Raw genomic sequence first — 14,371 nt, 5'->3', positions numbered from 1 at the left:
GTAGCATGGTTCCAGATGATAGATCTACAGTGTGTAGATGGACAGTCAATAGTCACTGGCAGGGGTGCCGGTTGACCTCCTGACAACAGGGATTCCAACGGTCAGTATATCAACATCGGAATCCCGACTGTTAAATACCCGACAGGGGCTGTTCTCCCTTCTGGACCCCCATAGAGGGAGAATATAACCTGTGACAAGCACAGTGAGCCTGCAAGCGGCTTCCCCCCTGTCGGATTCCTGACTGTCGGGCCGCTATCCCCCGACCACTACCAGCCAGACATCCACAGACACACAGCAGTGTCTGTGAGAAGGGGGTTACACTGTACCTTGTATACGCTGCTGTAATCCCCGCTGGCTGTAACATCACCATTGCTGTTTAGAAGGTTTCCATGGGGGATGCGGACATTGTGAAACATTGCAAACCTGCAGAAAAAGGAATAAAAAGGATAAACTACAGTATGAGCATAAGAAAACTGCATCTGCAGTTAATTAGAAACACTTCATACTGTATACTAAAGTCAGTATATAGACATTGCATTGTACACAGGTTATAGAGTAATAGTGCAGATAGGCCTGTGACAGTCACTGCTCCTATGTCCTGCCTACAGTACAAAGCTATCACTGTTGCACCTTATTAATGTGGGGACTCAGAAACAATGAGGAGGGAGATCTGTGGGGGTTATTCTGGTTCACTCGTAAAGGCAAATTCACTCTCTAATGGACAGAGCCATGTGCACGGCAGGTGGGGCTGATGTAACATGTGCAGAGAGAGTTAGATTTGGGTGTTATGTTTCTGTGCAGAGTAAATACTGGCTGCTATATTTTTACACTGCAATATAGATCAGTTTCAGTTTGAAGAACAAACCCCACCCAAATCTAACTCTCTCTGCACGTTACATCTGCCCCACCTGCAGTGGTTATGGTATAAAACATAGACTGACTCATGATAGACAGTCATATGGTCGACCCCTAATGGTCGACAGTCACAAGGTCGACAGCAGGGCTTAAAGTGGTCATGGAGAGGTGGTGGAACTCATATTCCCTTCCATCGACCAATCCCCCCCCCTCCCCAATTAGACGAACTTGGGCCAGTGTCAGGGTATTTGGCACCCCCTGCAAACTATAAGTTTATTTATGCCCTACCTCCCATTATTTATGAAGGGACAGTGGTCATACAATTGTACCCCCAATTTAAATTATTTTACACAGTAGCACAATCTCATTCTCATTACACCACATGTAGTGCCCCTTACTCACTTTTGCATGTTGTGCTGCACAGTAGTACTCTGTTTACATGTATGCAGCAAAGTAGCGTTGCTTATACACAATGTGCATAGTAGTACAGCCCCTTACACATAATGCCGACACCAATAGTACCTTGTGACAGCTTGAAATCACATACGCTGTGCCAGAGAAGAAAGCGGCTGGGACAGTCTTTTCTGTTGGAATTACTGTGTAATGCAGGAGGTGGAACTAGTTCCCCCTACCATTAGAGGTGGTGGAACTCAGTTCCCCCTCACTTTAACCCCTGGTCGACAGGGTCTAAAGGTCGACATGGTCAAAATGTCGACATTGAAAAGGTCATCATGGAAAAAGGTCGAATTGCGGTTTTAATGTTTTTAGGAAGTCTATGTCAACATAGGTCGACATGGACACTGTGTAAGTGTAGCGCATCCCCTCGCATGGCTCGCTACGCTCGGCACACTATTTTATTCTCCCTCCACGCCCTAGTGGATGGTAGGGCATAAAATACGGCCTGTCGACCTTTTTCATGTCGACCTAATGTGTGTCGACCTTTAAACCATGTCGACCTTGTGACCGTCGACCATATGGCTGTCTATCATGAGTCAGTCTATGATCAGTCCGGATACCACTGCAGTGCACATGGTTTTGTCCATTAATAGGAACTGGAACAGTGCAAAATTTAACAAACAAAAGAGTCAGGTTGCAATGATTAAGGCCAGGTACACACTGACGTGGCTTGGGGGCATGTCATACACCTGCGCAGGTATATGTAACCAATATCTCTGAATTCTATTATCATGTAGTGTTCAAGATTGGTTACTAATACTATTCAGTGTGCTGGGGGAACCAATGTCTTGTTACTTACTCAGTATTAACCCCTCCCTTGCATGCACCTGAGTGGTATTACTAAACTAATTTGAGCATCTACCACTATCATAGAAACATAGAATTTGACGGCAGATAAGAACCATTTGGCCCATCTAGTCTGCCCCCTTTTTTTATCCTTCAGGTAATCTCAACCCTTTTTAATCCTTATTTCTTTGTAAGGATATTCATATGCCTATCCCAAGCATGTTTAAATTGTTCTACTGTGTTAGCCTCTACCACCTCTGATGGGAGGCTATTCCACTTATCCACTACCCTTTCTGTGAAGTGATTCTTTCTAACATTTCCCCTGAACCTCCCTCCCTCCAGTTTCAGTGCATGTCCTCGTGTTTTATTACTTGTTTTCCTTTGAAGAAAATTTCCCACCTGTACTATGTTAAAACCCTTGATATATTTGAAGATTTCTATCATGTCCCCCCTTTCCCTTCTCTGCTCCAAACTATACATGTTGAGATCTTTTAGTCTATCCAGGTAAGTTTTGTGATGTAGGCCATGCACCATTTTTGTTGCCCTTCTTTGTACACTCTCCAATGTATTTATATCCTTCTGAAGATATGGTCTCCAGAACTGGACACAGTATTCCAGATAAGGTCGTACCAATGACCTATAAAGTGGCATTATTACGTCTTTTTTTCTGCTATCTGTACACACTAGGTCAGTGAAGGAAAACCTTGGCACTCCAGCTGTTGTTGAACTACAAATCCTAACATGCCCTGCATGGCCAAATAGAAAAACTGTAGCAGAGCATTCTGGGATGTGTAGTTCAACAACAGCTGGAGAGCCAAAGTTTTCCTTCACTACACTAGGCAATTAATAGAACATGATATCATTCCGATGCAAATTTGAATGATATATGGGCCACATTGATCAGTGGGTACCCACGATTGCACACTCCAATGGGTCATTCTGTTGGGAGTGCTGCATGTCCAATGGGATGACCCAAGGAAAGATGGCATGCATATTAAATGCACTGGGCAATGATGTATTGTGCTGTCATCCATTGCATCACGCAGTGCGGATGGACAGTGTTATGTATGGTGCCAGTGCATCTTGCTGTTGCTGGGAACACAGATCATTAAGCTTCCCTGGAAATGTAAAATGTGCCGTGCAACTGGTTGGCAGTAAATCAGGTCAGCAATGTGTTTTATACAGATCAGTGAATTTACTGTATGTTTGAAAAGGAGTAACTGACATGTTAAGCTTTGCGATTTTAGCTTTTTGACCTATATAAACATCCTATGCTTTATTGAACAATTGGTTATGGATGATCTGAGAAATGCGTCCTAGTAGCAAAATAATAAAAAAAAAAAAAAAAAAAAAAATTGTAGGGTTAACCATTGCAGAATTGAACAGTGTATTTTACCCACGTCACATTTTATTATTTTGTAATTAATTTATCATTACTATTGTTTTATGTTTGGGTCTTCAATATGGGACCAATGAATTGTGGTAACGTGAGCTTTTTGCATAGCCTCTGCAGATAGCCACATATCCAAAAGAAGTGGTTCAATGACAAAGAGTCCGATTCAGAGTTGATTGATGATGTGCAAATTCACAGTCCGTCTGATTATCGAATGACTGCAAATGCCTACGGATTGTAGCATGCAAGCCAAAATAGCGACAGAAATAACGAATATATCTCAATTCCCTCGCAATGGATGGATATGAAGTCTGTGTTTGGGGGTGGACACCTGCCGATTTCTGGGAGCGTCTGAAAAATGCAGACATACCCTGGTATTTTCAGGGAGGGTCTGTGACATCAGCAAAGGCCTTGATCAGCCTGTCTCAGTTATACCCCTTCCACTCCAGCCAAAATTTGCTGGAATTTCAACCCTGTTAGCTAGTAGGATTGCTCCCGCGAGCAGCCCGGGTTACTGGCTGGTGTGAATGGAACTAACCCGGGCAGCGGTCAGCAACGTCTGGGCGCTTGTAGCGATATTTGCCAGGCAGCGGGTGGGAAGCTCTGCTGGATTTAAAAACATATTTAAAAGACTGTCCGGAATCTCTCAGCCAATCAGCGTCTAGCCAGTCTTTTCAAAATGTTTTCAAATTCAGCAGCGCTTTCCGTCCCGCTGCCCGGCAAATAGCGATACAAGCACCCAGCTGCCGATGACCGGATCCCCGCAGACTGGAAGCCGCTGCCCCCACACACTAGGCCGGTGTGAAGGGACCATGTCCCTGCTTGAGCCTTGGACTGCATTCCCGGGTAAGTCCCTGCATTTTCTGGTGTGAAAGGGGTGTTACAGAGCTTTAGAAGTGGTCGACCTATTCAACCGAATGATCCACACCGCCGAGTGGAAGGTGGTAGATGTCCAATCCTTCACTAGCAGCCTCCGAAGGATAAACAAAATGTAGATAACGAGGATTACCATAAATGGCTACAAAATCCTTTCTCCAATACAAACCAATTCTATGTTAAAGAGTACAAAAGAAAGGAAAGCTCAGCCAAGTGTATGTACAGTTCGATATAAAACAGTTGGCTCCGCGCCTCGAGATTTTCAGCTTTCACTTCTAGTAAAAAACGATCCATTTGTTCCATCTTAGCATCCGTGCTGCAAACTTTGCAGAATATTTACTTCAGCTATAAATATTTGTATGACCACCAAAATTTGCTAAGCCGCGGATAAACGATGTTTAACCACCCGAGGAGAGATCTTTTGTGTTAGGGAATGGATACCTGAAGTTCCCGTAAACAATGAGAAGTGAGGTTACGGTCGCTTAACACAACATTTGACTACGGTACTTGTCTCCCGGTTGTGAACTTCTGAAACAGAATTCAAAGCAATAATATAAACGGTTCTTTTTAAAATTATTTTACATTAGTTCATGCAGATGTTCATTAAAACCGGATTTTCCATAAACAATAGTCTAAAAATAAAACAGTGTTTGCCAGTAACGCCCTAAATTCAAATACGGATTATTATAAATCAGTGCAGGCTCTGCGTTTACATGTTAAATTCACGTTTCCATGCACTCACAAACAGGTGACAGGGACACTAATACCCCTTTTACACCAGAGTTTGGACCCGGGATATTGCCGCTCCAGTCCGGGGCAGGGCATGGTGTAAATGGGCTGAAAAAAAATAACACGGGTACTGTTCCCCGGGAATCTGTCCCGGCAAATGTTCAGGGTCGGACACGGGGCTTATCCGGGGCTCAGGGCAGTGTAAACGGCCATTATCCGGGTTATTTGGTGGGTAGAGGGGCGCAAAGAGCTGATTGGAGCTTCTGCGGCTCTGGCAGATGATGCCATCAGCTGGAGACCCGCACAGGGCGCATGTAGCAGCGCAGCAGCAGCAGCGTTACCGCGCTACCACGCTACAAGCACACTCCACAGTCTTATCTGCTGCAGCACACACTGCCTGTGCAGTGTTTTCCACTTTGGCTGACCCCAAGCCTGATCTGAGCCATCATGTCCAATACATCCAACGGTACTCTTTACCTAGAAGGGCGCCAGCGATTGAAATCGCGGTCGTCGGGGGTAAAAATCGCGGTCATCGCGGGAATCGCGGGTAAATCGGGATGGCCGCGATGCCCGCGATGACTGCGATTTTTCCATAGGGAACAATGTTAAAAAGGCTGATTGACCGCGATTTTACTGTTAAATGGCTCAATGGACCCGATTTGGCCATAGGAATCAATGTTAAATGGGCCCCAGAGCCCATTAACCCTTAAATGTCCCCCCCAATTTTTAACGCCACCCCACGATCCACGTGAACCCGAAGCGTGGCGAGCGGCGGCGGTACGCGTCCTCCGACCTTTTCATGCCCTACTATCCACTAGGGCGTGGAGTGAGAATATAATAGTGTGGCGAGCGCAGCGAGCCACCGAGCCCGAAGCGTGGCGAGCGCAGCGAGCCCCGCGAGGGGACGCGGATACCTTCACAGGTAGACGCGTCCCCTCGCGGGCTTCACAGGTGTCGGCGTCGCCACGGACACCTGTGAAGCCCGCGAGGGGACGCGTATAACTGTGAAGGTATCCGCGTCCGCTCGCCACGCTTCGGGCTCGGTGGCTCGCTGCGCTCGCCACACTATTATATTCTCACTCCACGCCCTAGTGGATAGTAGGGCATGAAAAGGTCGGAGGACGCGTACCGCCACCCCTCGCGGGCTCGCTGCGCTCGCCACGCTTCGGGTTCACGTGGATCGTGGGGTGGCGTTAAAAATTGGGGGGGACATTTAAGGGTTAATGGGCTCTGTGGCCCATTTAACATTGATTCCTATGGCCAAATCGGGTCCATTGAGCCATTTAACAGTAAAATCGGGTCCATCGCGCCTTTTAACATTGATTCCTATGGGAAATCGGGAGCATCGCGTCGTGGGCATCGCGGGTACATTTATGGCCGGCCGCGACGCGACCGACACGATTTCCATGTTTAACATGGGTTTCAATGGGAAATCGCGGTCATCGCGTCGGTCGCGTCGTGGGTACACATAAATGTACCCGCGATGCCCGCGACGGGCGCCGTTCTAGGTAAAGAGTACCCATCCAACTGGTCTGACAAGGAGGTACGTGAGCTCCTGCAAATCAGGGCAGATGAGGAGATTCGGCGGCAAATGACCGGCACCGTTCGGGATGCAGTGGTGTATCGCAATATTGCAGAATTGCTGGCATCCAGAGGTATTCATCGCACCCAACAGCAGGTTGTAAATAAATTAAAATCTCTGCGGAAGCAGTTCTGCAAAGTGAATGACCAGAAGCGCAAGAAAAGTGGTGCAGCTAGGCCCGATGGGGTGCACTATGACCTGTGCTACAGTGCTTTTGGAAACACGGCACTCTGCAACCCTGTAGCCCTGTCCTCCTCCATAGCACCCCATTGCAGCCAGACGGACAACAGCCAGGACAGCCATGATGTACCGACTACCCAGGCTTCCCAGCTGTCCCCGCCAGTCTCAACACCTTCTGAAGCCACGTAGATGTCAGCACACATGAGCCCGGCTTCGCCGCTGCTGTTTGGCGATGATGGTGCAGCAGAGAATATGATGGATGCTTCCATGCATTCTGACAGCGTCCAAGCAGCCACAGATGATGTTGTGGAAGAAAACAGTCAGACGACGCTCCCCAATCGAAGCACTCCATTACGTTCTAATTGTAAGTAGACATTCTATATATTTACACCCATTTCACATAGTAAAAACAACCAACGTGGGGTTAGGGCGGGATGAGGCCCAATATCTGTTGCAGTATGTTGCTAGCATGCAGGTGGAAGAAGGCCACTAGCACATTTTGGCAAACAATACTGCTGTTTATTATATAACACTTAACATGGAAGTATAATGTTAATTTTTTTTTTAAATTACAGTGTACAGCGTTCCTGCCAAAAAGAAAAAGCTTAATCGGTCTGAACTAGCGGCTAAAGCGATGACATCGGTGATAGTGGACCATCTACGCCAATTGGATACTGATGTCCAAGCAAAGGAGGATGCTCGCATGGACAAATATTTGGAAGCTGAGAGACAGAAACAGCAGGCATTTATGTCTCAATTGAAGAAAATTGGTGGTGGAGCGCTAATTTTATAAAAATGGTTGACCAATTGGGTATTACAGTATTAATATTTAATATAACACATCAATAAAAAAACATGACAATACGATCACATATAATTAAAAAGATAAAAAATATTGTATAATTACTATGACAGTGTCCACCTCTACAAAGGCCTGGGTGTGAATACAAATTAAAGTCTCACTTGTTCCTAGTGTTGCCCTCTCATAAGATGAATTGCTGGATAGCGGGTGTCCATATACCTGTTTGCAGCCTGATGATATAGAGCTCCCCTCGTGAGGAAAGATGGCACACGTCTCACGGAATGGAGGGCTGCAAGATGTTATCAGGTGGTGGTGTCCCTTTTGAGAGTCCAGTACTTGATGAGATTGGAGGGCTGGTCCAAGTGGGAGTTGAAATCACAAGATTTGTAATCCACAGGTAGTGTAGAGGATATTCGCCTAACGCGTTTCGTCATCCACAGATGGCTTTGTCAAAGGCATGCTGTTGTCTGGGTCAGCATGGGGTTTTATACTGTCATACAGGAAACATTACATTTGACCTCTAAATGAGGTACCCAATTGGTCATTAAAAAACATTCAAAAAACCGCTATATTATCTCTTTTGCGGACAGTTTGGATAGAGCAGGAGGCAATCTAACAAATGTATTATCTTATATATACATATTCCACATGAGAATACCATTTTAAAGATCGTTTTTTGTATACTTTTTGTTCCACATCCGGTTGCTGGAACGCACACTGCGTGCAGCTTCCGGTCTGTGGAACGCATAATAGGGAAAAAAACACATTGGTGGACAGTGTGTGCTTTCTGCTATATGCAGAGGGAGATCGTTTGTATTTACAGTTCCACATCCGGTAGCTGAAACGCACGTTCATACAGCTTCCGGTATGTGGAGCGCATAATGGGAGATTGCATTGGTGGACAGTGCGTTTCCTCTGTTACGTGCAGAGGAAAAAAATCCGGATGTGATGTAACAAATGTCCGGCGTGTAGTATCGTCACCCGACTTCCTGGTTTGATTGTCGGTCTGTGGGACGCATAGGTCTCAGTCAGACTTCCGGGTGTTACACATAGATGTTTCCCCGCAACTTGGGGCTTTTTTTCTTTTACAGGTATTTCTATAACAGTCAGTTTTAATCATATGGATAATTTAAACACATATTCAGTGTCTCCGTTTAGTAGTGGTATTTTGAGCATAGAGAAAAAGGGGCTTAGACAGAGTGGGGAGAAAAATACGAGGTTATTATATCTTGTTGTTGTATTGTTGTCATGGCAACTTCCATACGCATCAGTATACAGAAAAAAAGAGTAAAAGAGGTAACATAAATACATATATAAATACAGAATTTAGTTTTGTGAGATATAAGATGTTCTTCTAATGAATATCTGATTAAATGGGTAAGAGTCTTAGAGAAACCACATTTTGATACATACGTTTTATAAACTGAAAAAACGATAGGTTATCCCAATAGGGCACATTAATATTCAGAAAGTTTTATATTTTTGTTTTGTTTTTATTTTTTGTTTTTTATTTTTATTTATATATTACTTGTTATTCAATTTCTGGTTTTAGAGGCATACATTCAATTCCACTTGGTCATTCAGACCTTCAGGGTGAATGGAATTCAATGTATGCATCCAATAAATTTCTTGTCTAGAGAGGGTGTTGAAGCGATCACCCCCTCTTTTTGTATTCTTGACGTGCTCCAGACCAACAATTCTCAAACACTTGGGATCACTGTTGTGATGAGAAATATAGTGTCTTGAGACACTATGGTTACTTTTTTATTTATTATATTCCTCCGATGTTCGAGGAATCTGGTCTTCATAGACCTAGTGGTTCGGCCCACGTATTTCAGGTTGCAGGAACATGTTAGTAAATATATAACAAATGTGGTATCACAGTTGATGAAAGAACTAATTTCACACAATTTGTTATCAGCTGTCATTATGTGTTTTGTTTTGAATGTGTTGACACGTGATGCATTTCGTTTTGTTGCATTTAAAACAACCCTGAATTGATGTAGTCAGGTCATTAAGCCAGTTCTTTTTCTCTGAACTGGTTCCCTTATAGAAACTTGGTGCTAAGATGTTTTTTATGGTTCTGTTTCTTTTGAAAATAAAGTTTGGTCTCTTGGGGAGATGTTCCCTAAGTATGGGATCACACCTCAGTAAGTTAAAATTTTTGTTTATAATAGTTTTTATTTGTTCTGTATCTCTGTTGTAAGTGGAAATAAAGGAAAATTCCCTATTTCCTTCGTCTGGGTTCTTGTTTATTTTAGTTTTTCTCTTTTTGGGAGATAGTAATTCCTTTCTGTCAGTCAATTTTGCATCATTACAGGCCCTCTGGACTAAATGTTCCGGATATCCTTGGTCTAGAAAAGACCTGGTCATCTGAATACTTTGTTCATTGTATTTATTTAGATCTGAACAGTTCCTCCGCAATCTTAGGAACTGTCCTCGAGGGATATTTTGCTTCCAGGGGGGGTAGTGTGCGCTGTAATAATGCAAATATGAGTTTGTATTGACTTTAGACCAAGGATATCCGGAACATTTAGTCCAGAGGGTCTGTAATGATGCAAAATTGACTGACAGAAAGGAATTACTATCTCCCAAAAAGAGAAAAACTAAAATAAACAAGAACCCAGACGAAGGAAATAGGGAATTTTCCTTTATTTCCACTTACAACAGAGATACAGAACAAATAAAAACTATTATAAACAAAAATTTTAACTTACTGAGGTGTGATCCCATACTTAGGGAACATCTCCCCAAGAGACCAAACTTTATTTTCAAAAGAAACAGAACCATAAAAAACATCTTAGCACCAAGTTTCTATAAGGGAACCAGTTCAGAGAAAAAGAACTGGCTTAATGACCTGACTACATCAATTCAGGGTTGTTTTAAATGCAACAAAACGAAATGCATCACGTGTCAACACATTCAAAACAAAACACATAATGACAGCTGATAACAAATTGTGTGAAATTAGTTCTTTCATCAACTGTGATACCACATTTGTTATATATTTACTAACATGTTCCTGCAACCTGAAATACGTGGGCCGAACCACTAGGTCTATGAAGACCAGATTCCTCGAACATCGGAGGAATATAATAAATAAAAAAGTAACCATAGTGTCTCAAGACACTATATTTCTCATCACAACAGTGATCCCAAGTGTTTGAGAATTGTTGGTCTGGAGCACGTCAAGAATACAAAAAGAGGGGGTGATCGCTTCAACACCCTCTCTAGACAAGAAATTTATTGGATGCATACATTGAATTCCATTCACCCTGAAGGTCTGAATGACCAAGTGGAATTGAATGTATGCCTCTAAAACCAGAAATTGAATAACAAGTAATATATAAATAAAAATAAAAAACAAAAAATAAAAACAAAACAAAAATATAAAACTTTCTGAATATTAATGTGCCCTATTGGGATAACCTATCGTTTTTTCAGTTTATAAAACGTATGTATCAAAATGTGGTTTCTCTAAGACTCTTACCCATTTAATCAGATATTCATTAGAAGAACATCTTATATCTCACAAAACTAAATTCTGTATTTATATATGTATTTATGTTACCTCTTTTACTCTTTTTTTCTGTATACTGATGCGTATGGAAGTTGCCATGACAACAATACAACAACAAGATATAATAACCTCGTATTTTTCTCCCCACTCTGTCTAAGCCCCTTTTTCTCTATGCTCAAAATACCACTACTAAACGGAGACACTGAATATGTGTTTAAATTATCCATATGATTAAAACTGACTGTTATAGAAATACCTGTAAAAGAAAAAAAGCCCCAAGTTGCGGTGAAACATCTATGTGTAACACCCGGAAGTCTGACTGAGACCTATGCGTCCCACAGACCGACAATCAAACCAGGAAGTCGGGTGACGATACTACACGCCGGACATTTGTTACATCACATCCGGATTTTTTTCCTCTGCACGTAACAGAGGAAACGCACTGTCCACCAATGCAATCTCCCATTATGCGCTCCACATACCGGAAGCTGTACGCAACGTGCGTTTCAGCTACCGGATGTGGAACTGTAAATACAAACGATCTCCCTCTGCATATAGCAGAAAGCACACACTGTCCACCAATGTGTTTTTTTCCCTATTATGCGTTCCACAGACCGGAAGCTGCACGCAGTGTGCGTTCCAGCAACCGGATGTGGAACAAAAAGTATACAAAAAACGATCTTTAAAATGGTATTCTCATGTGGAATATGTATATATAAGATAATACATTTGTTAGATTGCCTCCTGCTCTATCCAAACTGTCCGCAAAAGAGATAATATAGCGGTTTTTTGAATGTTTTTTAATGACCAATTGGGTACCTCATTTAGAGGTCAAATGTAATGTTTCCTGTATGACAGTATAAAACCCCATGCTGACCCAGACAACAGCATGCCTTTGACAAAGCCATCTGTGGATGACGAAACGCGTTAGGCGAATATCCTCTACACTACCTGTGGATTACAAATCTTGTGATTTCAACTCCCACTTGTACCAGCCCTCCAATCTCATCAAGTACTGGACTCTCAAAAGGGACACCACCACCTGATAACATCTTGCAGCCCTCCATTCCGTGAGACGTGTGCCATCTTTCCTCACGAGGGGAGCTCTATATCATCAGGCTGCAAACAGGTATATGGACACCCGCTATCCAGCAATTCATCTTATGAGAGGGCAACACTAGGAACAAGTGAGACTTTAATTTGTATTCACACCCAGGCCTTTGTAGAGGTGGACACGGTCATAGTAATTATACAATATTTTTTATCTTTTTTATTATATGTGATCGTATTGTTATGTTTTTTATTGATGTGTTATATTAAATATTAATACTGTAATACCCAATTGGTCAACCATTTTTATAAAATTAGCGCTCCACCACCAATTTTCGTCTTTTCTCATCAGTTTCTGATATACAGGGGACTTACCATCCCCCGGTGTTGAGCAGCTCAGCAATACCAACTCATCTCAACCAGCGCCCTATATATTCTCTGCCATCCAGGTGGTAGAGAATATTAAACATTTATGTCTCAATTGCTGGCAATGCAAGATAGGCAAATGTCCTTTTTAGAACGTACATTTGGCGGTTTTTTCACACAACCTGCACCACATCCCCACCACCCACCTAACTACCCACCCAACCCATATGATCATTACAATAGAGGTGTCAGTTTCAATCCTGCCACATCTACTAACACCCAACCAAACCAGCTGACACCAGAATACAGAGGGCCCAATTATAACTTTGGCAATAGTGCTGCTAGTAGTGACCCGTCAATCCTAGAGTCCCCAGAGTTTTCCGTGTACCGGAATTTGAGCTAAGTTTTCAACTTTTAGTCTTAAAATATTGTTCCAAAATGTTGCACTTTACTTTTTTTTCAAATCTTTCAAAAGGTTGCACTGATGTTTTTATAGTCTTTAGAAAGGTTGCACTTTATTGCTTAATATTTGTGTGATTCTCTATATAGTAGCAGTCACCATACAGTTCTATTTTATAATGTGTCCTATGACGTTAAACTGTATGGGCACAAAGTTTTACAATTGTTCTCTATTCCCAGTTGGACTCTCATATCTTGGTCTTTCATTATGAATAACATCTATAAACAAGATGTGAAATGTATGTACAGTTTGATGCATATTTTCATTATAAAGCAAACAACTGGAAGATTTCTGTCTGTTTTTTTTTTAAAATCATTGAGGGAAGGTTTGCTGCAATGGTGGCCCTGATTCTTTCTGCACTGCCAACATGCTCCCCCTCATAATCTGCTGCTTCAGGATTGCCCCCTGTGTCCTGCACATTCCACTCTGGAAGAAAGTGGTCCTTTTGTATTTCACAAATGTTATGTAGAATACAGCAGGTTGCAACTACGTGGGGCATCAACTGTAGGTCCACATCGTTCCTCTTCATCAGGCAGCGCCAACGTCCTTTTAACCGGCCAAAGGCATTTTCCACTACCATACGAGCAGAACTTAGGGTGTGGGTGTAGGTTATCTTTTCCGTGAACAACTCAACATTTTGTGTGTATCCCTTCATGAGCCAATGTAGTAGAGGGTAAGCAGCATCCCCAATTATGTGGACCGGGATCTCTACTTCTTCTATGAAAATCGATTTCTAAAAAAAAAAAAATAGCGATTGTCACTATTTACACAAAGCAGCCTTAAGTGTATAGTTACTATAAAGAAATATTACACGTCTAAACCACACACGTCTAAACCACAGTAGAATAAAAAACATGGGCCCATCACACCTGAACCTGTCCTTGCAAGATTGCAATCACCTGCGATGAGCTAATTGTAAATGTTTAAAAAAAAGGGTATTACCACAGGTGATAGCAATCATGCATGGAGAGGAACAGGCAGGCAAGTCTGGTCCATCAGAGAAAAAAAATGTGTACAATATATTTTTACCTGTCTAGGGAAAAGCCATCCCCCACGCTTGTCCTCACCAATCTCATACAGCTGAGAGTTAGCAAACACTCTAGCATCGTGTGCACGCCCAGGCCAGCCAATAAAGACATCTGTAAAACTAAATGGGGGAAAAAAATATTTTTAATCGTGAGAGCTATTAAAATTCATTTACAAAGGTTCCTAATATGGAAACTGTAAATATGTACATACCAGTATTGGTGGTCCACAACAGCCTGAAGTATAATAGAATGCCACCCCTTCCTGTTATAGTAGTCCGCAGGGTTGTC

General features: G+C 42.7%; 1 protein-coding gene across 2 annotated transcripts in view; it reads right to left on the bottom strand.

Annotated features, from left to right (window-relative positions):
• The window catches only part of ACOX3 (acyl-CoA oxidase 3, pristanoyl), a 97,848-nt gene that overhangs the window by 54,977 nt on the left and 28,500 nt on the right, over positions 1–14,371 (bottom strand). For both annotated transcript variants that reach the window (XM_083152345.1, XM_083152264.1), the window contains exon 8: positions 327–423. In XM_083152345.1, coding sequence (XP_083008471.1) covers positions 327–423 — 97 coding nt within the window. The remainder of the gene's footprint in view (positions 1–326; positions 424–14,371) is intronic.

This window comes from Crinia signifera, chromosome 1, assembly GCF_055691185.1.
Source record: "Crinia signifera chromosome 1, ASM5569118v1, whole genome shotgun sequence".
Lineage (NCBI taxonomy): Eukaryota > Metazoa > Chordata > Amphibia > Anura > Myobatrachidae > Crinia > Crinia signifera.
This window is presented reverse-complemented; position numbering and strand designations above follow the sequence as displayed.